Source organism: Glycine soja, chromosome 12, assembly GCF_004193775.1.
Source record: "Glycine soja cultivar W05 chromosome 12, ASM419377v2, whole genome shotgun sequence".
Lineage (NCBI taxonomy): Eukaryota > Viridiplantae > Streptophyta > Magnoliopsida > Fabales > Fabaceae > Glycine > Glycine soja.
Window position 1 is genome coordinate 2,098,776 of NC_041013.1, and position 23,467 is coordinate 2,122,242.

The 23,467-nt window shown below is 35.0% G+C and overlaps 2 protein-coding genes across 5 annotated transcripts; both read right to left on the reverse strand.

Moving 5' to 3' along the window:
- Positions 1-710: 710 nt before the first annotated feature.
- On the reverse strand, positions 711-15,051 carry LOC114379493 (pre-mRNA-processing protein 40C-like). Of its 3 annotated transcripts, none has more exons than XM_028338167.1 (17): positions 14,864-15,051; positions 14,570-14,691; positions 14,367-14,452; positions 13,890-14,033; positions 12,547-13,159; positions 12,284-12,450; positions 11,865-11,902; positions 10,890-10,968; positions 7,605-8,075; positions 6,839-6,922; positions 4,879-5,019; positions 4,696-4,802; positions 2,959-3,082; positions 2,488-2,631; positions 2,017-2,163; positions 1,455-1,577; positions 711-1,259 (listed from the first exon to the last, which is right to left on the reverse strand). In XM_028338167.1, exons 2-17 carry the CDS (start codon positions 14,679-14,681, stop codon positions 942-944), a joined length of 2,898 nt encoding a protein of 965 aa, XP_028193968.1. In that variant the 5' UTR covers positions 14,682-14,691; positions 14,864-15,051; the 3' UTR covers positions 711-941. The 3 variants fall into 3 exon arrangements, with proteins under 3 accessions (XP_028193968.1, XP_028193969.1, XP_028193970.1); XM_028338168.1 differs by having other exon boundaries at positions 14,570-14,750; XM_028338169.1 differs by lacking the exons at positions 14,570-14,691; positions 14,864-15,051 and having other exon boundaries at positions 13,890-14,011.
- A 1,302-nt stretch (positions 15,052-16,353) lies between these two features.
- LOC114379898 (tricalbin-3-like) lies at positions 16,354-23,388 on the reverse strand. Of its 2 annotated transcripts, none has more exons than XM_028338709.1 (9): positions 22,327-23,388; positions 20,957-21,198; positions 20,611-20,629; positions 19,957-20,162; positions 18,853-18,962; positions 18,665-18,763; positions 17,441-17,888; positions 17,187-17,317; positions 16,354-16,679 (listed from the first exon to the last, which is right to left on the reverse strand). In XM_028338709.1, the coding sequence occupies exons 1-8, from the start codon at positions 23,100-23,102 to the stop codon at positions 17,229-17,231; spliced, it is 1,989 nt and encodes a 662-aa protein (XP_028194510.1). In that variant the 5' UTR covers positions 23,103-23,388; the 3' UTR covers positions 16,354-16,679; positions 17,187-17,228. The 2 variants fall into 2 exon arrangements, with proteins under 2 accessions (XP_028194510.1, XP_028194509.1); XM_028338708.1 differs by having other exon boundaries at positions 17,228-17,317; positions 22,327-23,387.
- Between the last annotated feature and the right edge of the window lie 79 nt (positions 23,389-23,467).

Below are 23,467 nucleotides of genomic sequence, written 5' to 3' on the forward strand. Positions count from 1 at the left end.
TGATCCATTCGGGTGTTTTGCTTCTTTATTATTTCTTTCTTCTCTTGTTACATTAAGAACTAATATAGTTATTTAAATATGTAAAAGTAAAACAAGAAATAACTATAAGAAATATGCTTAAAGAATATCATTAATGTCTATGCATAAAAATAAAAATTTTGCAATATAATATAATTGGAAATAAATAAGTCAACCTAATATCAATAGAGAAAAAATTATGAATTACTCAACAAAATTGCTATGTAAGCATATTATCTTTGTATTAATTTCAGTCCTTTTTAAAATCACCAAAAATTATAATTTATAATTTGAAAATACTAACAATTTAAAACCACAACAAATCATACTTTTAAAAAATTAAGAATCACATCATCAGTTATCATAAAAATCCTAACAACAAAAATAAAAAATAAAACTTTTCAAATCAGGAAAAAAATTATTGAAGATTAAAAACAAAAATTAGACATATATCAAAAATCACACTATTTTAACCTTAAATTAATAACACAAGCAATATATTCTAATTTAAATTAATTAATAATTTTAATATATGGTATGATAATTCAAATCAATTGAATAGTTAAAGTAATGATAAAAATAAATTAAAAGTTTAGTTTTATACTTTTTCATCTATATTCTTTTTCATTTATAAACCGCATGGAGAGGATATAATGAACTTTATTGATCTCTCATTTCAAAGACGGAACAAATTGATTTGAGAATTGAAAAAGGATATGGGGCACTGCCCTCAATGATACTTCTGCTCTCAAGAATGTTATTAGTATACAAATGCGGTCAGAGGAATAAGAGTAATGTACTAAACAGTATTAAGAACTTAAAAGATAATATAATTCTGCTCTAATGTCAGGGCTTCAAACTAAAGAAACCTAATCTCTGGCAAAGGAGAGAAGAGATAATTGTTATGACAATTACAAAAAGAATTATCTTCGCTCGTGCGATCTCCCAGATTCCAATGGATGTTTGGAAGATTCTAGATAAGTTCTACCTTTAGCATCTGTATGTTTCTCTTCCCTGGAATCATAAGATGCCTTTTGCCGCCGCAGCATATCCTCTGCATAGCGGCGCCACAATGCTTCTCTTTCTTTTCTTGGAACTTTGTTATATCTTGGATCAGATTTTAAAAGACGTTTAGCAGTAGACCAAGAATTAAGCACTGTTTTTCCATCGTTGGTTTCTTGAGATGCAGCATCAGAAGTCAATACTTCAGCCAAGAGAACTCTAAACTCATGTGCACAACGCTGGTCAAATCACAATGGTCACAAGTGTTAAGAGTGGGACATACAAGTGCCACTGTGTCGTAATTATCACTGAAAAGCACACATGTATATATATGTATATATATATGTCCATATATGTAAACCATAAAACACAGACAATAAATATAGCAAAAGAGGATGACATAGAAAACCACTAGCATTATATATTGCACTTACTTCCTGAAGCATCTTGACATGTTCCCGAAAGAGCTTTTCCGTGTCCGATGGATCAAGATCAGGATTAGTTGCACGTCTTTGAGGATCCTTTTCTAATTTAGGCTTAGATTCCGTCCATGATGCCTAAGAACAGGAGCACACAAATGTCATTAACTTATAATTAATGAAAGAAAATAGGATAAACCAATTTATCACCATTAACAGCAACTTCCTACTAACATAAAGCAAATTACAAGCAAGGAATCTTAATGCAATTCAACCTTCCAAGTGTTAGAAACATTCATTCGCATTTAATCTAATTCTTATCTATTTTTTCAATTTATCCCTCCTAATCTACTGAATTCGGTTTAGTCCTATTCATGATGGTACTGTATAGCATCTAATCAGAAACCGGTAGAACAGCTGAAAAGATATCAATACTCAACAAAAATGAAATTAATCCAACGGGGCTACAAACATTCTAATCCTTTGAGATTATTTTTTTTGTGTATGTGGGGACTTAAGTTGATTATTAAAGATGAAAATAATAAATGTAACCATACCAAAAAACAATAATCTATACCAGAGGGTCTTTGATTGTCTCCACAAGTAAAGCTTGAAAAGAAGTAACTGCCTCCTTTCTCCGAATTTTTAGTCGCACCCTTTCCATTTCCTGTTCTTCTCTTTCCTTTCTTTTGCGCAGCTCCCGTTCTCTTTCCCTGAGCTTGTCCTGTAAACAAGTTTCAACTTCAAGTATTGCTTCATAACCAATACAGATACATCACAAAAAAGTGAATGAAAATGAGTTGTTGGGAGAACATCTATACACAAATAAATCAATAGGAAAACTGAAACAATACCCATATTCCCATAATAAAAGTCACTACAACAAACTTACAGCATCCTCTACACACTAGGAACATAGAGCAGCAGTATGTTAAGGAACCAATAACAATAATAATAGAAAAAAAATTAGATGACAGTTATTCTCAATTCTATTTAGCAGCTTATGTTGATTAAAAAAGGCATTCAGCACACATTAACCAGTTAATACCTGCTCCTCCCTTTTAGCTTTGGTCTCTCTTTCTGCTGCATGTTCAGCAGCTTTCAGTTCAGATATATACTCATTGAACAAAACTTCCCTATCCTCATGCCTCACAGATTTATATCTTGGGTCATCCCTTAAGCTTTCTTTAACCTGCATCAACAGAACAGAAGACTATAAATTAGAAGGCACATGTCAAAGAAAAGGTAAGACATGCCACATTCAAAAGTTACACACACACATGTACATGTATACTCCCACTTGTTTCTAAAAGGAGTTAAATAATGAACTATATCCTTGATTAACAAATCCAAAGTTGAAGCTTGCTGTGAGAAAATGAGAGCTAAATTTTCTGAATGTGCTTCAGTGTTTTTTCCATCTAGCAGAATGGACTTAGCACTTTAAGACAAAATGTGTTTCAAAATCCTGCATCTAAAGAACAAAAATGAATGTCACAACTAATTCAAAGTGCACCCATACCCTGGCCCAACGGGAGTTAAAAGACATATCTCCTCGCTCTTTAAGCATTGACTTAAAACTGGCAGCAGCAGCTGCACGCATTGCTTGAGCCTTTTCTTCAGCAGCTTTCTTCAAAGGAAGCACTCTGAAACACAAATAGGAACCCCATCAACCAGCATTCTGTAAAAGTCCCATTTGATAATAAAAAAAACCATCTACCATGCAAATTCAAAGAGTTCAGAGGGCATAAGGACACACCCACAGAGAATCCGAGAGTCTGTCATTAGCCTACTACCTGCTGACTCATGTTGCTTTCAAGGATTATCAATAGAAATCATTTCTCTGTCTAGGAAAAAGTTCAATATTAATGCAAATGAGGAACCAAACCAAAGCAGTACATATACACACAAAGGAAAGGACTAAGCCTAGTCGGATGCACCAAATTTCGAATAACAAAATCAAAAGGATTGGCCGGAAAGATGTCATTGATTTCAAACAAATTGTTGCATACAACAATTGTGCTGATGCTGGTGTAGAAAAAAAATAGACACCGGCATGCAACAAACATGACTTAATTCCTTCATCTTTATGCCTATTTGTTATGAAGAAGATGAGCTACATTAATATAATTCCCCTCTCTAGGGCATTCTTGGAAGAGAAGGTAGAATGTAAAGAAGGTTAACAAAGGAAATATTGCATCTGCACTCCCAGTTAACTGGTAGATTCTGTAGAGCCAAGAGGGTGGCGGGAAAAAATTGCATCTCATTGAATATATATATATATATATATATATTAAGCTGTACCAACTACCAAGCAAGTATATGATTGGTTATTTGCATCCCAAATTCTAAACCAATATATTTCCGTCCGTGCCAAATTAAGCTTAACAACCTTAACACTTTTCTCCTTTTAACACTATCGACCTGAAGAATAGCAACCATCAAAACCCATTCTAAGCAGTAGCAGGATCCTGTGAGTTTCGCAGCAGATCAATAGATAGTATCCTAGCTCCTAGATACGTACTAAATACAAATCAAGACATTGACATCATAACATGTATAGGTTCATCGAATTCCTTTGACAAAATATTGAAATTTCAACTGATAACAGAATCTTGGATTTCAAGTAATTAGTGTTACATAAAGCACAACTTTGAATATTGTCATCAATCATCACACTTTTGAGGTTGTTAACCAACCCTACCCCATAGTCAGACTAGTGCCTTCCAGCATTATCTTTCATATTTCTAAGTCAGCAGATTTGCATTTGCCAACATTATTGCAAATCCACAACATGATATTTATACTGTATTGGCTAATTTGTGGATAATTCAATCTCATGTTTGCCACTGAAGGATGTATTGCAACCATAATTCAATTCAGAAACATGCCTATTAAGAGAAATTAACCAAATATCGGCCTTCTCTATTTTGTATGCCCTACATACATGATGAATGATCAGAAAAACCAAATGAACTATTAAATTTCCATGTTAAGATGCTTAAGAATGACACAGATACAAAATACAGACTTCCAGTCATAAAACCTCCACAAAAGCATCATATGATGTGTATAATTGTTTGATGTGACAGGCCAACTCAGCTTCCAGGCTAGGAGGTCTAAAAGCATGATCAGTGTGAAAATTAACAAATCAAATAAGTAAATATGATGGACAGGATGCTGCTTATGTGAAAACATCACATGCAAAAAAGTTGACAGAAAGCTAAAAGGAATATCCTATCAAAATGCAAAGTGGCACCTTTCATTCAATAGGTGCTCTTGTTCCTTGCGGTCCAATGCCTCAAACCGTGGATCGTTTCCCCATTTCTTCCGGAAAGTTTGAAAATCAGTATTGTAATTAATATCCTGAAAAAAAGGTAGATAGATTTTACAACAGAAAAATAATAAGTATGAATGAGCATCGAAATGAGGTGATATTAACCTCTGAGGCTTCATCCAGTAACCGCTTAAATCCTTCAATTGCAGCCTTCTGTGCAGCACGTTTTTCTTTGCGTTCTTCTTCTGCACGAGTTTTAACATAATGCTCAAACAAGGATCTCCTAGCAGAATAACTTGGGATGGCCTGTAATAACACAGATTAAAATTAAAAAAAAAATTGTAGATGACAACATAAACAAGACAAAATGTGCTGATTAAAAAAAAAAAAAAACAAGACAAAATGTGAAAAGAAAAAATATCAAGATAGAAGAAAATACAATGTTGGGTGTAAAACATCTAAAAGGAATAGACCATTTTAAACCTAGGTACATTCTCTCAAAAAAAATTCCTAGCTATGCATATCCATCAGAGAAATTCCCCCAAAGAAACCATGGACAGAAAACCACAAGGAAGCTATTGAAGATAATCCTATTCCAAAAACTCTGCAAAAGGGGAAAAAAATTCCACAAGAGTCCAATGAGGCACGCCAAGTTTTACCTTCCCACCCAACCCACCCCAAAAAACAGTGTTAGAAGTAGCAAGTTCTTAAAAAATTGAAAGTAGCAAATGCTTACAAAATTGAAAGTAGATATAAATATAATATTAATGTGGCTCCTATGCTGAAACGTTTATATACATGGAGAATTTAGAACTTGCTGTTAAATCCATTACTCAATCAGGTGATGTACAAAAAATTAGACTTAATTCCACACAATTTTTTTTGTTTTCACATTTTCACTTTTTGACAAAAAATTAGACTACTTACTCATGAAAGGTATAGAATTTGTATAGAAACTGTGTCTTGGATGACCACACAAAGTCTTTATTTATAATGAGCGAATAGGATCAGTAATGGTTCATAGGATCACTCTAATAATAAGAGTAATAAGGAATAAAGCCCTAATTGCTATCTAATGATAAATAAGAGAATATTATGTAATCTAACACTCCCCCTCAAGCTGGAGCATATATGCAATATGAACCAAGCTTGTTACAAATATGGTAAACCTACTAGCAAGGAAAGGCGGTTCTAGCCATGTGGTCGTGCTGAATAAATGACAGCTCAGCGGCAGTCAATGAAGGCCTGTGGTTACGACGGGTACTGTTTACCTGTGAAAAGAGCATGCAATGTAAGCGTGAGATGCACGCGAATGGGGCCACGTGTGCGGCAGACAGCAACGCGGTTGTGGCGTCTAGGTCATCAAAGACAGGCAATGATGGTCTCTAGTAGGCACCGACGAAAGGGCGTCGGGAAGGCTTCCAAACAAGGCAGAGACGCAGTGTGGTACTGTTCACTGCGATGAGGGACTGTGCAAGCAAAAAGAAGTGCGTGAGAACGCGCCGGTGGTTCTTCAAGACATGATCAATGGTGCAGCCTAGATCAGCGGAAGAAAGATCCGCGGGTTATTGGCCGGAAAGGTCACAGAGCTCGGCCACAGCCACTGCTAGTGGCCAGAAAAGCTTAAACTAGTTATTGAAAAGAAATGGCGAGTAGAGGACCCACTGGGGACAGTGGGTCCCTGGTGAGACACGATTTTTGTGATACCTCACCCACGAATAAGAATAATCTGCTCTGATACCATATTGAATTTGTATGGATACTGTGTGTCTTGGATGACCACACAAAGCCTTTATTTATAATAAGCAAATAGGATCAATATTGATTACATAGGATCAATCTGATAATGAGAGTAATAAGGAATAAATCCCTAATTGCTATCTAATGATAAATAAGAGAATATTATGTAATCTAACAAAAGGCATAACTACCAAATGGACACCATTACAGACATCATACAGCATGACAGAATTAAAACAAAGTTGACAGAAATCCCAGCAGCATTGAGCAAGACTACAACTGCACAACTCATGCAAAGCCTATTATTATAAGAGTTCCAATTGAAGGAAAGGCCACTGTTTCCCAATCAAAATAGATAAATAAAAAACATTTCATTTCATAAAACCTTAAAGCGTGGATCAAATACTATCTTTGGCAATTCTTTCTCCCACTTTGAGAATGGTGCCACTCCTCGCTCCTTAAGCATCTCCTACAAAATTCACAGGCACAAATATACACAACATTAGATATAAACTAAGGCACATTTGAGAGTGCATCACGGTTCATGGTGTATTGCTTACCCAGAACAGGTTTAAATAAGACATGAACACAATTTTATTCAGTAAATCTTACAAGATATAAATTTTAGCAGATTTTATAGTTATGTAAAAATGCAGTAAGAAGGGATTCAATGTCATATTATCAAGAACTTCATTTTGCAAGTGATATTTTACATGGCAGTTGTTACACTGGTAAAACAAACGAGAGGAAAGATTGATTTTATTCAAGACAAAACAAGGGTTCAAGCCAGGACCCGAAGTAGGAGAACACCAAACAAGATGAATACAAGTATGTGAAATGGTGCAATAGATAATTTAATTATGCAGCAATTTAACAATCTTCCATAAACTAATTTGATGATTAAAAATTAAAAAACAATATAATCACAAAAAAAACAGCAAATAACATCCAAAAAAAAGTACCACCAAATAATAAAAACATAGGGTGGAAGAAAAGCAAAAGGGGTAGGGGGAGGTACATTTCATATGATAATTTTAATGTAGTTAACAATCTATTATGAAATCAGTGCAGGAGGATCAGGATTCCTCATTACAGAAACAAAGACAACACGGGAAAGAACTACATCAGCTCAAAGAAAGAAACTAATATACCTTAAATTGAATGATGCACTCCTCCTTTGAAGGCCCGTTATCTTCATCTTCAGAATCTGAGGATGTATCAGAGACATCGGCATCACCATTAGTATCTTTTTGTTTATCTTTGTTATTATCTACTTGCACGCCCTTAGCTGTAGAATCAACTGTTTTTGAACCATTTGATTCAGGTCCTATTTGTACTGATGGCGCATGAATAGAAGAGGGAGTAATAGGTGTTCCTGAGTCCTGCAATTTCTTCTTGATCAAATCCAACGCTGATGATGAGTTCTGTAGAGTAGAGGGTTTAAGAGCTGCAGCATCACGACCACCAGTATTAATAGCAGGAGCATTCAGAGTAACCATTCCAGACCCTCTATCAGACAATACATTAGTATTTGGAACTGACATTAAATGATCTTTTGTAACATCACCATCCTGCTTCTTTTTCAATTCAGCCACCTCATTTGGGATTTGCCAGCAGCTAGTCTAACATAGAACAAAAGAATAAAAAAAGTGAATAACAGATAAATAGTATATAACTATATAACTATATATATATATATTAACTGTACATGTACATTAAATACAATTTAGCAAAATTTACATTTTAAGATCAGGTGAATATATTTCCTATTAGGAAACCAAAAGAATGGCTAATGTGTTGATAACATGACTTATTAGCCCATATTTCAGTTTATGTTCCAAAATTGGAAATGTCAACAATAAAAGTGGTTTCCTTGCTTTTACCAAAACTTTAAAACAAACCAACAAAAAACTACTGCATGGTAAGAGACAGCATGCCAATAAAAAATCCCAGAAAGGTTCTCACATAGAAAAGTGTGTATGTTGTAAATCAGAAATAACTCTTATGCTATTCCAGAATATACATATATGCATCAGTGAGGCAGATGCATCTGTAATAAATTATTTTGTTAGTTCTATTAATTGTCCAAACAAATGGGATACAGTTTGTCTCCCAAAGGGAAAGGGTGGTCTGGAAATAAAAGATATCAGGACATTCAATAAAGCATTGCTGGGAAAGTGGAGGTGGGATATGATGCAGCAACACACAGAACTCTGGGCTAAAATACTGAATTCCAAGTATGGAGGGTGGAGAGCACTAGCTGAAGGAAAAAGAGTCAACAATGAATCAACATGGTGGCAGGACCTAATGGCGGTGTTACACGAACAGCGGATGAATACTGTGCTCCAAACTGAAACAGAATGGAAGGTGGGGTGTGGGGACAAGATCAGATTTTGGGAGGATCCATGGACCGGAGGAAGGGAAGCACTAATGACAAAATATCCTAGGTTGTACCAAAATTCCTGTCAACAACAACAAGTCATTCAGCAAATGGGGAGCCAAACCGGAACAGCTTGGGAATGGAATCTTGAGTGGAGAAGACCCTTATTTGACAATGAAGTAGACGCAGCAGTCAGTTTCATGGAAGAAATATCACAGATACCAATCCATCAACAAATAACAGATTGCTGGATATGGAAACCAGAACCCAGTGGCCATTACTCTACAAGGAGTGCTTATCACCTGTTGCAAGGAGGAACAGCAGAGGAGTCTTTGGATGAGGCATTAGTGGACCTATGGAAGCTACAAATCCCAGCAAAAGCATCAATCTTTGCATGGCGACTCATCAGAGACAGACTACCAACCAAAGATAATCTGAGAAGGAGACAAATACAGATGAATGACACAATGTGTCCTTTCTGCAGAAGTAAGGAGGAGAAAGCTTCTCACTTGTTTTTTGATTGCCCAAAAACAAAACCCTTATGGTGGGAATCCCTATCTTGGACTAAAACCATGGGAGTTTTTTCAACAAATCCAAGGCAACACTTCATGCAGCAACCAATTGGCATAAATGGAGGGAGACAGTATTCTAGATGGAAGTGCTGGTGGATGGCCCTTACCTGGACTATTTGGCAGCACAGAAATCGGACTGTTTTCCTAAAAGAGCCATTCAATGGAAGCAAGCTGCTGGAGGATGCAGTGTTCCTAGTATGGTCATGGCTTAGAGAGTTGGAGAAAGATTTTGTAGAGCCCTATAATTACTGGTCTAGTAATCTACCAGCAGCTTTTTGTATCTAGCACAACAATGAAGGGTTTTACACTGTAATAATAAATTAGGTCTGCAGCTTGGATCCTAACACAATTGGATCCAGCAGCCTACCTAGAATTAACATTGTATCTTTAGTACCCCTGGTACTTTCATCTATTTATAACATATCATATTTTTGCTGATCAAAAAAAAAAAAAGACAGACCTCTGAGATATAAAAAAGCCTTCAACTATACTATATTACTATCAGAACTCCTCAAATTTCCATTGTAACTGCTAGGACAAAGAATGGTTTGGACATGTCTAACACACCCTCACACACAAAAGATCTTTGGGCAAGAATCATGAATTATGTGCAGGTCCATTTGTGGAAAAAATTGACTTCAATATGTAAAATGGGGGTTGACAAGGATCATATTCCTAAACTCTCCTTTCCTATGAAGCTTAAGCTATTCGATGGATGCCCATGAATGATTTCCTCTCCTAAAAATGTTATCCAGCATGCAAACCCTCCATTTTATCATAGTGAAGCCAAGAAAATCTATCCTACAGCAAATCAAGTGCAGTGGTAAAAAGCAATCTGCAGAGTTTTGGCAGACTGCTTCAACCAAATCAAATTAAATAGCTTGTATTTTCCTTTTCTTTCCCTTTCTTTATGATAAAAAATTGAATAGAAGACCTTACTTTAAATGGATTTATTAAAATTTTGGTTTTCAAAATATTTCAATGAATTTTTGCACACTGCTTCAATCCATGCAGACATGTAGCCAAATCAATCTGCTAGAAAAAATGCTTACTTCTTGTTGTTCCTGTTTCTTTTCCTTTCTTTCACAAATTATCCTTCTACTAGAGAAGTTCATATCCAATTTTTTAAGTTCCTCGATCTCGCCTATGTACATCCCACATAATCTCATATGGAAAAGAAACATTATTCCTGTTTTCCTCATCTTTTCAATAATATTACACCAGCTAATAGCAGTTAATAATAATGATAATATAAAGCTGTAGAGTAAAACAAGGGAAAGAACGAAGAATTTGTCACAGCAATGTAAATAACAATTTAGAAAAAGCATAATTACAAACAGGGAACAGGCAACATCATGTTAGAATGTAACTAGGTAGGTCATCCCAGAAAGACAAGAACTCAAGGAGACTGGCAGAGTGGCAGGAGAATAAGACAAATAACTGAAATAATATAGTTGATTGACTCATGAATATAGGAACCATACCTTGGTTAGATTGTTGTAGTAATATTTTTTTCCATCACTAGTGGAGACCAACCGCCAATCAGTACCAGGCAAATCAATCCTATTAAAATTAAAATGACAAAAAGTGAGAAGGCAAGATTGTAAGTCTTTGGTTATAAATAACACACTTTTAAGACCCAATAACATTGTGTTACCAAGAGAAGAAATTATAAATGTAAGTGAAAATACATAAAGGTCACCTAACCCATGAGCAAAGAATCTCATAATACCCAGCACTGTAGCAAGACACTATATGTAGTTAAAATTCTAGCAATCCAACAGTATTGATACCAAAAACTCCTTCAAACCTTATAGATTTGTTAATAGGAACATCGGACCCTTCCACACCAATCAATCCATATCTCTATTCGTAAGGCATTAAACTTTCTTAAGAATGTTGGTTGCAGTGAATTCAATTCTTCAAGAAATATAATTGTAAAGCCACATTTACCCTATGTTTGGGGGGAGAGAAAAAAATTGAAATTTGAAAACTTATCTTCTTTGATTGAAGATAAAAGTTAAAAATTTTCAATTTTTCTCTCCATGTTTTGTCTCCAATTCAAAATGTTGAAATTCAAATTTTCTCTCCTCTTTCATTTTCTTTCCTTTCATCCAAACAACCAAAGTTCACACTAAGAGTTAAAGTTTAGCACCCACATATTAACAAAAGATAGTACGTAAAAATTGTTATCATTCAACCCTCACTCCCTTCATTCATTTTAAGCATCTGGAGATGGGGCCAGGGGGATAATACCGGCTTACCACCATCCCCTTTCCTTACTACACAAGTAATAGAACTAAATTCTAAATATGAAATTGAAAGACACTTTTTCAATGTCAACAGGAAAAATAGAGAAACAACAACCCAGTATATATTAGAAGTTAGTGCAAGATGAAAAACAACATAACTTGTACAAAAAGATAGTTATTGCCACCAGAATATAAGTAATGACATACATTGAAACTGGAGTGGGCTGAGCAGAAACTTGGTGAGACTGCAATCCAAAAATATCAATAAAATGAATGAAAAAAAAAATAAAAATATATATATATATATGTATATAGGAATCACAAACATTACGACATATGAAAGTAGGCAGCTTTGGATAGTAGGAAAGACATTTAAAATGATTTTCTACAGTTACGTGTAACAGTTTCAGTCTACAAATATCTATTATTCGAGGTTTTTACCATTGGTTAGGTATCCAATATCCTACCTACAATAATTAAATATTATATATTGATAATATAAAGTATACTGAAGAATTTTGGTGATAATTGAAATTATAATTAATTTAATAAAAAAAATTATTTAGTGATGCAAGACACAATAAGGTATAAGATCTGCCAAGAATACAGGTTCTATGTATCAGTACCTCCCCTTTAAAGCCAGAAGGTTTATGATATGTTGATTCTCCTGTCACAGCATTATAATAGTATATAATTCCTGCTTCAGTCTTGTGGGCTGTCCAGGCATCCAATTGATCATTATTAGCAGCATCCTCATTCAAAGTGTCAACGGAATTTAATTTCTTCTTATCATCTACAACCACAAGAACAAATGTTAGGAATGAGATTTCTATTGCATGTCAATGAGAAAAAATAATTCAGAGGAGCAGTAACATTGTATTGTGCATACCAGCAGACCCTGAAATAACTTCAGTTTGCAAAGCAGTTGTTCCCCTCAGCTGATAACTGGAAGCGGAAGGTGTAGGAGTGCCACCGGCAGCACCCACAGGGGTAACACCAGGAGGTTGAGAATCAGGTATTGGAACAGCAGGGAGAGCAACACCACGTGCTGGAAATGGAAAGGGACCAGGAAAAGGAGCAGGGTATTGAAGATATGGTGGCCTAAGTACACCACTCATCTGTGGGGGCTGTAACCAAAGTCCCTGAGGGGGAGCAGCCAAGGCAGGTATGGATGGATAGGGTAAGCCTTTCTGAGGGGCGGTAGGATCTGATGCAATGGCTGGAGTTGGCATGTTTGGTCTCAGAAATGCAGCTGGAGAAGAATCTGTGCCTGTGGATGGAGCAGCAGGATTGGAGGATATTATCGCAGATGATGCTAATCCAGGAGGACCAGGATTCCCTTGAGTAGGCATTACTGGATGCACAGGAAAAGACAGGGCAGTTGGCATCCATGAAGTAGCTGGGCAATAATTAGGGTCAGAGGGTGGAGGCATTAGGGATGTAGAAGTATGAGCAGGGACAGAATGTGGGATGCTTGACGCAGATGACAATTTACTAACATCCTGTGCAATAGAATCCGACATGTTCGGCAATAAGAAAGTAAAAGTAGGAGGAAATAATCATTGTTGAGATTTTTCCATGTTAAAACTATTGCTGCACCAATTACACAATGCCAATGCTCATCACTAGAACACTACATGATATCCATTTTTCATTTTAGACAGTCAGAGTGTACCTATATCACACATCTGAATACAACATTTTTTTGTTATACACTATTGCATGAAAACCTAATATAAGTAACACGTATAGAACCCGTTATGTTATCAACATTATACATACATCACGAAGTAGTATGTAACCAACCAAACCTTTTCATTATCAACATTATACATACATCACGAAGTAGTATGTTACAAATGAAGCAAGGAATTGAAAGGTTTTGGTGTTCACTCATAACTAATCGTTGATTGGTAGCAGGAGGAAAATCTCAATTTCAATTGTTTCATAGTAGAGGGGTGACCATATTTTATAGGGTGGAGAATAAAGGAGTTGCACTCCTGACTCCACCACTTTAGGATTTAGGGTTTAGTAATCTTCATATATTGTTGTCAAACTGATCAAGTGTCAAGTAATCCTCATACCAAATTTTCCAGCTACTTAAAAACAATCATATCCTAGAATATTGAAAATTTTCCTAAAATATGGAATCACTCAAAACTTATTCCCTTCTCTCTAATCAATCTCACCAATTGCACTCTCTTCAATTTAATGTAAGAGTACGGAGCTTACAGTGCTAGATTGTGCATGCTGCTGGTTGCTAGAAAAAATGGCACCACTTTGGGGAATATTATATGAAAATGAAGGAGCGGCATGTGAAGAGACACCTGGAGGTTGAACAACCATGGGATTCACTGCAGAATTGGATATAATCGCCTGCATTAAAAAATAACATATATAACATACATAGTAGAGTGTAAGAACACACGTCTGAGATTGAAATACAACATCGCATCACCACAAACCTAACACGTCTGAGATTGAAATGCACTTTAATTTCTGGTCAACCAATCTAAAGGATGTTTTTTCCTAGAGGGGATGGGTTTGTATTATTTTGTGGGCTGCCTTCGGTCTCTCCTAATGGGGTGCAGACTGTAATTGTCTTGCTTTTATCTTTGTATCTTCAGTACACCTAGTACTGAATTTCATATATAATATATTGATTTTTGCTGTGCAAAAAAAAAAAAAAAAACTCGGTACTGTACTTACGGGATGCGTCGATAACAGCTGGGAACTCCCAGAAGCGTTAACATTCTGAAGCATGCCATGAGCGAATGGCGACGCCGGTGCCGGAGCTACAAACGCAGTTGCGTTAAATAATATTGCATGAGCTGTTGCTCGAATTGATTCAGCAGAAATAACATTCCGTGAATTAAAACCATAAAGAAAACGTAAAAGTGCAGTAGGTTTACCAGTAGAAGGAGTTGCAGGAGCAGAATTAGGGGTGGAAGAAGCCATGGGAAGAGGCGTTTCTCCGGACACAGGTGGCTGCGCCTCCTGCGGCAACCACGCCGGTGAAGCCATTGTAAGCGATCTGCGTTCAGAACAACCGGCGAGGTATTAGACAGCGGAAACACGGCAACGAACGAGAATTTTCGCAAAGGCAAATCGTAATTTGTAAGGCAACAGACATAGGGATCAGAAATTCGATGTAAAGCAAATAAAGAATGAATTGAACAAAGCAGAGAGAGAGGATGATAACGAACCAGAGTGAGAGTGTGGAAAAGGAAGAGGAGTGAGTGTTTTGAGTTGGAACTTGGTTGAAAGGAAGAAGAGGCAATAGGTCGGTTATGCTATGTATGTTTGGAGTTAGGTTAGGGCTGCCTTAGCTTGCTCGGACCGACCACTCGAGTGCAGCACCGCGGGCTTGGCTTAGTCGGTCCTCATCTACGTATTAAGCTTAATGGCACTTTATCATTTTTTTTTTCGCACGAATTTTGTCTTTAATTTTTTTTATCATATTTTCCCCACTTTTTCAAAAAAAAAAAATATTGCAAATTTTAATCTTCCATCATTTGATCGTTAATTATGTTAGTTGATTGTTGATGTGGCACTTATTCTCGTGACAATACATGTGATATTAACATAAATAAATGATATGACACTAACTTGTAATATCTAATTAGGGGCTAAAATGTTTGATATTGTGAAAATTTTGACAAAATGTGTAATTATAAAGGTATAGGTCAGAATATATTTTACAAGTATGGAGGCAGAATGTGAAAAAAAAAATAGTGAAAATGATATCAAAAATTAACGTTAAGTTTGATTTTTATAAATCTAACATACATATTTTTATATTTATATTGGTGTTAAATTATCACAAAATAAGTCTTTAACAAATTTGTTAAGACCTTTTTTTTTGTTTGACAATGTCCCATCTTTCTTTTGGAGGACTTCAATGGGAATAGATTAGGATTACTTTTTTATAAAAAAAATAAAATTGCATGGTTTCTTTTTTATGTATATCTATATGTCTGGTTTAGTCCCCCAGGTCTCTTCTTGTTTTTACGCTTTTTGTTAATATAATCTAAACTCTATTCTTTTTGCGAGTTTTTTCAAAAAAAAAAAAAAAGTTTGTAGGTTCAATTAAATTTTTATGTAAGTTGAGTTAAACCTTTAAAAGAAGTCATTATCATGTCACATTCATATTATGTATTTTAACTAAAGTAAGATTGAGGCCTTCCTGACAAAGTTAAACCCAACATACTCTCAATCTATTTTGTAAATGAGGATGATTCTTTTTATCAACAATCAAAGAAGTAAATGATTAATTCTGATTTTGTATCAAATTATCATTTTAGTCCTAAAAATTAAAATAAACTCAAATAAGCTTATAAATATTTTTAAAAATTCAATTAAATCTTTAAAATTAATATTTTTTTTTGTTTGTTTCCTAAATTTATATATTATTATACCTAGATTGTTTGACAAAATATTTTTAACTTATCGGCTCACTGGAGTATTTTAATTTTTTTTTTGGTCTGCATAAATTGTATTCTTTAGCGTATAACAAAAGATTAATCCTTTTTGAGGTAGAGGGATTACCGAAATTCTGTTTTTTACTTAGAATCAAACTTTTGTGAATGCTTAAATGGATCTTGATATTACCATTATTGGTTAGCGTGATGAACATATAAGAACTGTTATGATTTTATCAGGCGATTCTAACCCTCAAACACCAAAAGGCAAAATATTTAATAAAATAAGAAATTTTCGTCATTCTTCACCATGTATTGTAAATATTTGGTATGACAAGGTTTATCTAAAAAAGAGAAAATCTCAGGCCAGTAAAATAAGAAACCTGTTATTCTATTTTATTATAGCCGGGTATAAAGAAAATGCTAGCATATAGACAAGTAATACAGATTTAAGCTGAAATAAAATTTGTGGCTCTCTCAAAATGAAGCCAAAAATATGCGCCGCCGGTAGATGCTTTTCTCCATCAGAAGCACTCACGAATATACAAACACTATAATAGTGAATGAAAGAAAAATGATCTAATGATATCTACAGCCCAACCTGCCAGAAAAAGAAATAAACAAAATGGAATTAGCATCTCTCAAGGGCAAACCAACACAACGAGAAATATGAACATAACATGTAAGCAATCTGACATTTACACTCGAAGTGTTCAACATTGCAACACGAACTGACATTATTTCCAAGCAACCATCTACAATACTACCCCAATTGTCCCCGGTAAATGAAAAATATCTGACAGTATTTACAACAAAGTACAAGCTTTTTACAGCAAATTGTTTTATTTCGCCAAAAAAAAAAACCATAGACGTAGCCAATTGAAAAACCATATATAACAAAATGTTCTTCCTCTAGAGGAAAATTTTGACTTTAATAAGTACTCCAAGGTGCTATGCGTTAGAATGCATGACAGATATAATATAGTTGGAAACTTGGACATAAGACAAGAAATAAAAAGCTATCATTAATATATAGGATAAAAAATGGCATCTTTGGTAATAATTAAAGACGAAGTTGGTAAGCAATGAAAAGCTATTTAAGAATTACTTAAGCTGAAAAAGGATCAATTCCAAGCAGCAGAACACCACCTTACGGATTGAAGAGACTGGATCCCCCAACATTGAGAGCAATTAGTAGTGATATGCTAGTAATCACAGCAAGCCAAAGTAAAGCTGACCCTGCAATTGGAAGTTTTAATTGTCATCATGAAACACAAAATGCTTTTTAAATCTTATAAACCTTCAGATAATACATAACAAATATTATAGAATATTCAATTAAAGATCACAATATAATGATACCTCCAGAGCCTTCGGAATTATCAGAACTAGAGGGAATTGGTTCAACATTGGGAACTTGAGAATTTGACACTCTAGATCCAACATTTGAGCCATTATCCAAAACTTTGCTAAACCCTGTTTCAGATGCTACTATCCCCTGAAATTCTTCGCTAACAATTAATGCTGCCAAAACATCCATAAACGACTCCTTATCTGTTTCATACACAGAATCTCTTTCATCCTTCCCATTAGTACCATTTGCTTCTGAATCAGACAACTCGTCATCAGAAATGTCAGTATAAATGGCATCCACCTCAGTTTTATCATCTTCCTCATCCTCCACGTATGCTTTATATGTTAGCCGAAGTAATATCTCCCCAGAAGAGCGCTTTCCTAAGAATCCCCAACCTCCTTGTAAAACCACAATTCTGTCTGTTGGAACAGTGTCTTTAAGAGATCCTAAATCAACCTGAAAACATTTTCAATTAAGCATAAACATATGGCAAAATACAAATTTTACTCAGAAATCCCATGTATTTCTTCTTTTTTTTTATGTAACTTTCAACACAGACCCAATATGACAGATGAAAATTTTGTACAATCGTAAATAACAAAACTGAAAAAAAATATTAAAAAAAGACTGCCTTTAAAACACTAAATTAAATTGTACAGCACAGATCCAACTGTGATGCAAGGGATTGGGAAGATAAAATTTATTTTTGCAATAACTTCCCTATAATATATAAATACACACAAACACATGCACGCACAAACCATTAAAAAAAATATAAGAATACTATATTTTTCTGTGTCGTGACTTGTGAATAGGGGTCACCAGAAGGGAACCATACAACAATAGTTCTCATTGCTGCCTGACAACAGCCAATAGAGAAAAAAAGTGACCACAAAGCCCACGACAGTGAAGAGGGAATGGCAGACAAATGTTAATGTCTTTCCTTCAATTCAATTACCCACGTCCGTCCATTAGGCTTCTTAATAAGTAGGTTTCAGTTCTTTCTGTTACAAAGCATAGCATAAGATTATATGAAAATCATTCCAAATACACATCCATTTTTCATACACCAAACTATTCAGTGTACCTACCATTGGAGAAGTCAGTCCAAGTGGCATAAAATATAGGGAATCTACCACGTACTAACATTCATTCAATAATATTAAATAGTTTATGATCTATACCTAAAAAAATAATCACTAAAATTAAATGATGTTGTGCATAATACATACCTCTCCTGTACCAATAGTCAAATCTGCAAATCCTAGAGCATCCTTTACTTGGATGAATAACTTCTGCTTTCTAGGGTTGGAAACAAGCATGTGAAAATCCTGTAGAGCAAGAACACATTAGTATGATAAAAAAAAAAGATTATAGAAATGGCATAATAAAGATGAATTGGGAAATAAAAAAATGACACCTGATTCCAAATTGGCATTCCAGGGGGTCCAATTACAGTAGTTTGACTGTTCTTTTTGCTGCGTATAACTTGATTTCCAAGGCTAAGAATAACATAAGGATCCGTCTTGCCTGGAAAAACAGTAGAATAAAAATTAAGTATGGTAGGTAATAGAGCATATATATTGCATACCATTCACAACTAAATTTTCTGTTGAAATTAAAACTGGTAAGAAAACACAGATAGGGCAAAATGAACTACAAATAGCGAAATTCTACAATAAGGTCAATTAACTATAATCATTATCAGTATACAATATGTTTGAAAACAAATTAGTTTTATAAATAAGACAGAGGGAGTGAACAAAGAAGAGAAGAAATATAGAGAGAACACAATATTTCACTAAATATTCACAAATCAGAATGGCTCAATATATGAGCTAAAGCCTATACACTTATATAGACTAGTAATACAATTACCATAAAATATTATATATGAATAAAATGAAAATCCAAAACTCTGCAATATTGCAGTTATGTTAAAAACTTCATCATTGTAAATGGAAAATAATACCATGTTCATCAATTATGTTTCCTTGTTAGCCAAGGTAATAAAACCTAAATTTTGTTTAGTTTGATTTAGAAATGCATATATTTAATAGAATACCAACTTAACATCCCACTTCATTGAATTCAACAATTATTTTTTTACTTAGTATTTTCTAGGACAAATACAAACTACTTTAACATTAGTTTTTTGCAGGAAACTATATCAGAAAGCTTAGTTTGACTTTCTCTTTTTCCCTTTCTTTCACCTCATCTATAGAGAATATTTGTCATATTTAATCTTTCATCCAACTTAAAGTCCGGATTAAAACATCCAAGGGTTATGTGGACAACATAGGAAAGTAGCATGTTTATTGGCACTGGTATATCATAATATAACAAAGAAAAATGCTTTACATGAGACAAAACAAAAAATATGTCCACTGAACAAACATAAATTAGAGAATAGATGGCTAAATAAAAATCTATTAAAGATCAAAGAACACACCAATCAAGTTAGAATAATATAATAATAATTAAAAAACCACTTAAAAGAAAATACAACACAATAGAGCTTTACCATAAAAAATATAAGAAAGCTTTCGAGCATCCACCAGAGTAACAGATAGTTCACCAACAGAATCCTTGTTTCCTTCTTGCATTTCTCCAGATTTAGCACCACCAGCAACTGGACCAACAGCTTTTCCCTTTTGGAAATCTAAAACTATTTTCTTTGGGCGTACAAATAGTTTAGGTAAATCTTCAGTTAGAAGTTTAGTCAAAAACCTACAAGAGAAAAGCAAGAAATTACCTTACAATTAGTGACAGGAAAACACCAAAAAACACAATTTTCACAATCTAAGGATAACAAATCCATGAAGATGAAGAGAGCTTGGAATGGATTAAATTCAGAAGACATAGAATGTTTTAAAGAATTATTATCATTGACATAAATATTTAAGAGAACAACTATTACTGAAGAGGAAAAAAAAAAGAAAACACAACATCAAAAGATGTAATTATTTACTATTAAATAAAATAAATATTTAATCTGGAGTAGTTAAAGCTTCCAAAGTGCTATACCTTTCACAATTAGTAACATCATCAGAAACGTGTCTAATACTCTATAAACAGTATCACTTTCAAAATGCATTCAAGCTAGTGCACACACATACAGCTTCACAAGCATCAAATGCCAAGAACTAATAACATTAAGAAGATAGATGGAACTTACATCGAGAGAACTGGAATTGCTGACCATGCCCAACGTTGCACAAGAGAAAAAATAACATAGATGTCAGCAATAATATGTCGACATTTAAAATTATGTATATATTTGACATGCAAAGAGACTCTATGTTACTTTTGACCTACCAAAAATAATGAATAGAACTTTATCTATTATTAAAATTAAAATGACAGATAGAAAAGAAGACACGATATTAGATATTAAATCATTCACCTATTAGCTTAGGATTTCAGGAGAAATCAGTATCTTTACTTGAATTGCTTACCAAATCATTCAGATCCAAGTAAATAAAAAAAGTATAATTTTTTATATCTACAAAAGTATAACATACCCATTAAATTGAACAGACGGAATGGAGACAGCTCAAACTTGATCTTTGGGAGGGAAACAAAAGCCCATGAAGCAGCTCCCACCCAAGGTTCCGTTGGTATTAATCTTAATTTTACCCAAAGTTCACCATCAATGTCAAAATCTCGAACACCAACAGGAACAACAATGGGAATGATGCCAAATTTCAGAGAAAGCATTAACAGCATGCGAGCACCACCTGTATACCTAAGGCCTATCTGGTACCTACATAAACAGAGGGAAATTAATTGATTATATAAATAATGTGACAACAAAACTAAATCAAGTTCACAGCTTCGGAACTCAGGAAGAAAAATCAAGAAGTAAAATAAATAATAAAAATGCTCCAAAGACCAAACTGCTCCATACTACACAAGATATGACCAGAAACATTACCCAAACAGCAATTCAAATTCAATTGAAGCAAAATAAGCAATTTAAATATTTGAAAGCCAGCAAAACATTTAAGTGAGCTATTGCTTCCCAAATACCAAGGTTCAACATTTCATTACTATTGATTTACCCTAAGCATAATAACCAACATATATGTATAGCACACAACATTGTGAACAGTTACTATTTTTCACTTGCTTTAGGTCACCGATCAACAAATTCTAACTTATGCTTAAGAGATATTAATGAACCTAGATCCTCTCCTACATCTATAGAAGGCAAAAATCCTGACCATCTATCATGTTCTCTTTCTTCCTCAAACGCTGTACAATAACTGATCAACTACTGAGGTGCCATAGGATGTTGGCTGGGGAGGATCCGAGCCACATATTATTGGCTTTCTTCTCCCCAAGACCAAATGATAAGTGATAAGATTGAAAACTTAGCTACTCCCTTCCAAATGAACAGTATGTGCATGTTTGGGATACGGATAGAACTCTTCCAAAAGTACGTTAAGAGTGAAAGATACAGAAGAATTCCTTTTCCAAAAGTACGTTGAGATACTTCAACACCGGAATTTGAGCAGTAATCCACCCAAGCATACCACCTTATGAAGACAGCATAGCATAGGTCTTGTTTGAGTAAACTTCACCACAAGTACTTATATGAAGAAAAACAAATAAGAAAGTTTCCATATGTTAAAATCAACTTATATGCTTAACTTTTATAAAATCTCTTTCATCTAACTTTTCCTAAAAGTTGAGGTGTATAAGTTGATTTTTAATTAAGAAAAAAAGCCTAATTCATTTTACCTTGGTATTCTCTTGTCTAAAATTGCTTATGGAGAAATTTATCCAATCAATAAAGCAAGGCAAGCAAATACATGCACACACGAGAATCCAATCAAACTTATGGAGAAGTTTATTTAAACAATAGGAGCATAAGAGTAATTAAACTTACTGCAAATCATTAACTCTGCGAGAAGTCCTGCGCTCAACGTTCCTAACAGACAAAGGTTCATCCCCCAAAGAGAACTGCTTAATCTCAACCCTCTGCACGTAATCAGGCTTCTTGAGGTTATCAATGACAGGCTGAAGCAGCCCTATGATCCAGTTCTCAATTCCGCCTCTATAGACCTTCCACAGCTTCCCCAGCACCATGTTCACCCACTCCACCGACTCCTTCCTCTGTAAATCCTTCTCAAGAAACAGCGAGAAGCTCGTCGGCACCTGCGGCCACACGCCGCCACGCAACCTATCTTCACTGTTATTTTTGTTCCGCCGCCGCGAAGTCCACAATTTGTCGAACACGACGCCGACGAAGAAGAAGAAGACGAACAGGAAGACGACGTTGCGGTTAATCGGAGGGGAGGGAATCGGGTGTATCACCCCTAGCTGGGTCCTCAGCTTATCCACAATAGGATCCTCGCTGAAAGCGGTGAAGTTTGAACCTAATTGAACCGGCGGTGTTGCTTGTAATTCGGAATCAATAACACCGTTATCGTTGGTGGTGGTGGTGTTGTGGGGTTCGAGTTGGTTGGAAATTCGTTTGAGGACGAAGGTTGTGGCGGTCCTGCGGGCGGAATTGGCGAAATCGGCGTTCCAATTTGGGTTGTCGGAGGGAACGGCGCAGAGTAGGACAGTGCATTTTCTGCGGAATTTGAGGGAGGCGGAATTGGCGAACAAGTTACAGGGGCAGAGGGGTGGAGAGGTGGGAGAAGCGTGTTGGAGAATCATCGATAAGGGGCATGGTCGGTTAAAAACATGAAATGGAAATTGAAGTAAGGGAGGTATAGTAGTATAAATGTAACCTTGAAAGCTTGGGATGCTGAAGTGCCATGTCTGAACAAAACATAACAATTCAGAATGGTTTCGTTTCTTTTATGATTGTGGGAATTCCAACCTAGTTTTATGGCCTCAAAATCCGGACAACGTGGATTATCAATAACTCAGGTGGGACGGAACTCGAATCAATGGCTTCAGTCCACAGTCCACTATTGCTATTTTTTTTTTTTTTTTTTTACAGTTCAACTGAAATTGATCTTTGAAATTGTTTATAAAATTATTTTATCGTATCTTCTTCCTATTATTATTAAGGGTGG

Excerpts from the sequence above, each read along its gene's own strand:
- LOC114379493 (XM_028338167.1), bottom strand. The coding sequence starts at position 14,681 with ATGGCTTCACCGGCGTGGTTGCCGCAGGAGGCGCAGCCACCTGTGTCC. Across the intron at positions 3,083-4,695 it reads GAGCACCTATTGAATGAAAG|AGTGCTTCCTTTGAAGAAAG; the intron begins GTGCCACTTTGC and ends TTTGTGTTTCAG. Across the intron at positions 1,260-1,454 it reads ATGTCAAGATGCTTCAGGAA|CGTTGTGCACATGAGTTTAG; the intron begins GTAAGTGCAATA and ends TGATTTGACCAG.
- LOC114379898 (XM_028338709.1), bottom strand. The coding sequence starts at position 23,102 with ATGATTCTCCAACACGCTTCTCCCACCTCTCCACCCCTCTGCCCCTGT. Across the intron at positions 18,764-18,852 it reads GAATGCCAATTTGGAATCAG|GATTTTCACATGCTTGTTTC; the intron begins GTGTCATTTTTT and ends CTTGCTCTACAG. Across the intron at positions 17,889-18,664 it reads TGACTATTGGTACAGGAGAG|GTTGATTTAGGATCTCTTAA; the intron begins GTATGTATTATG and ends AAATGTTTTCAG.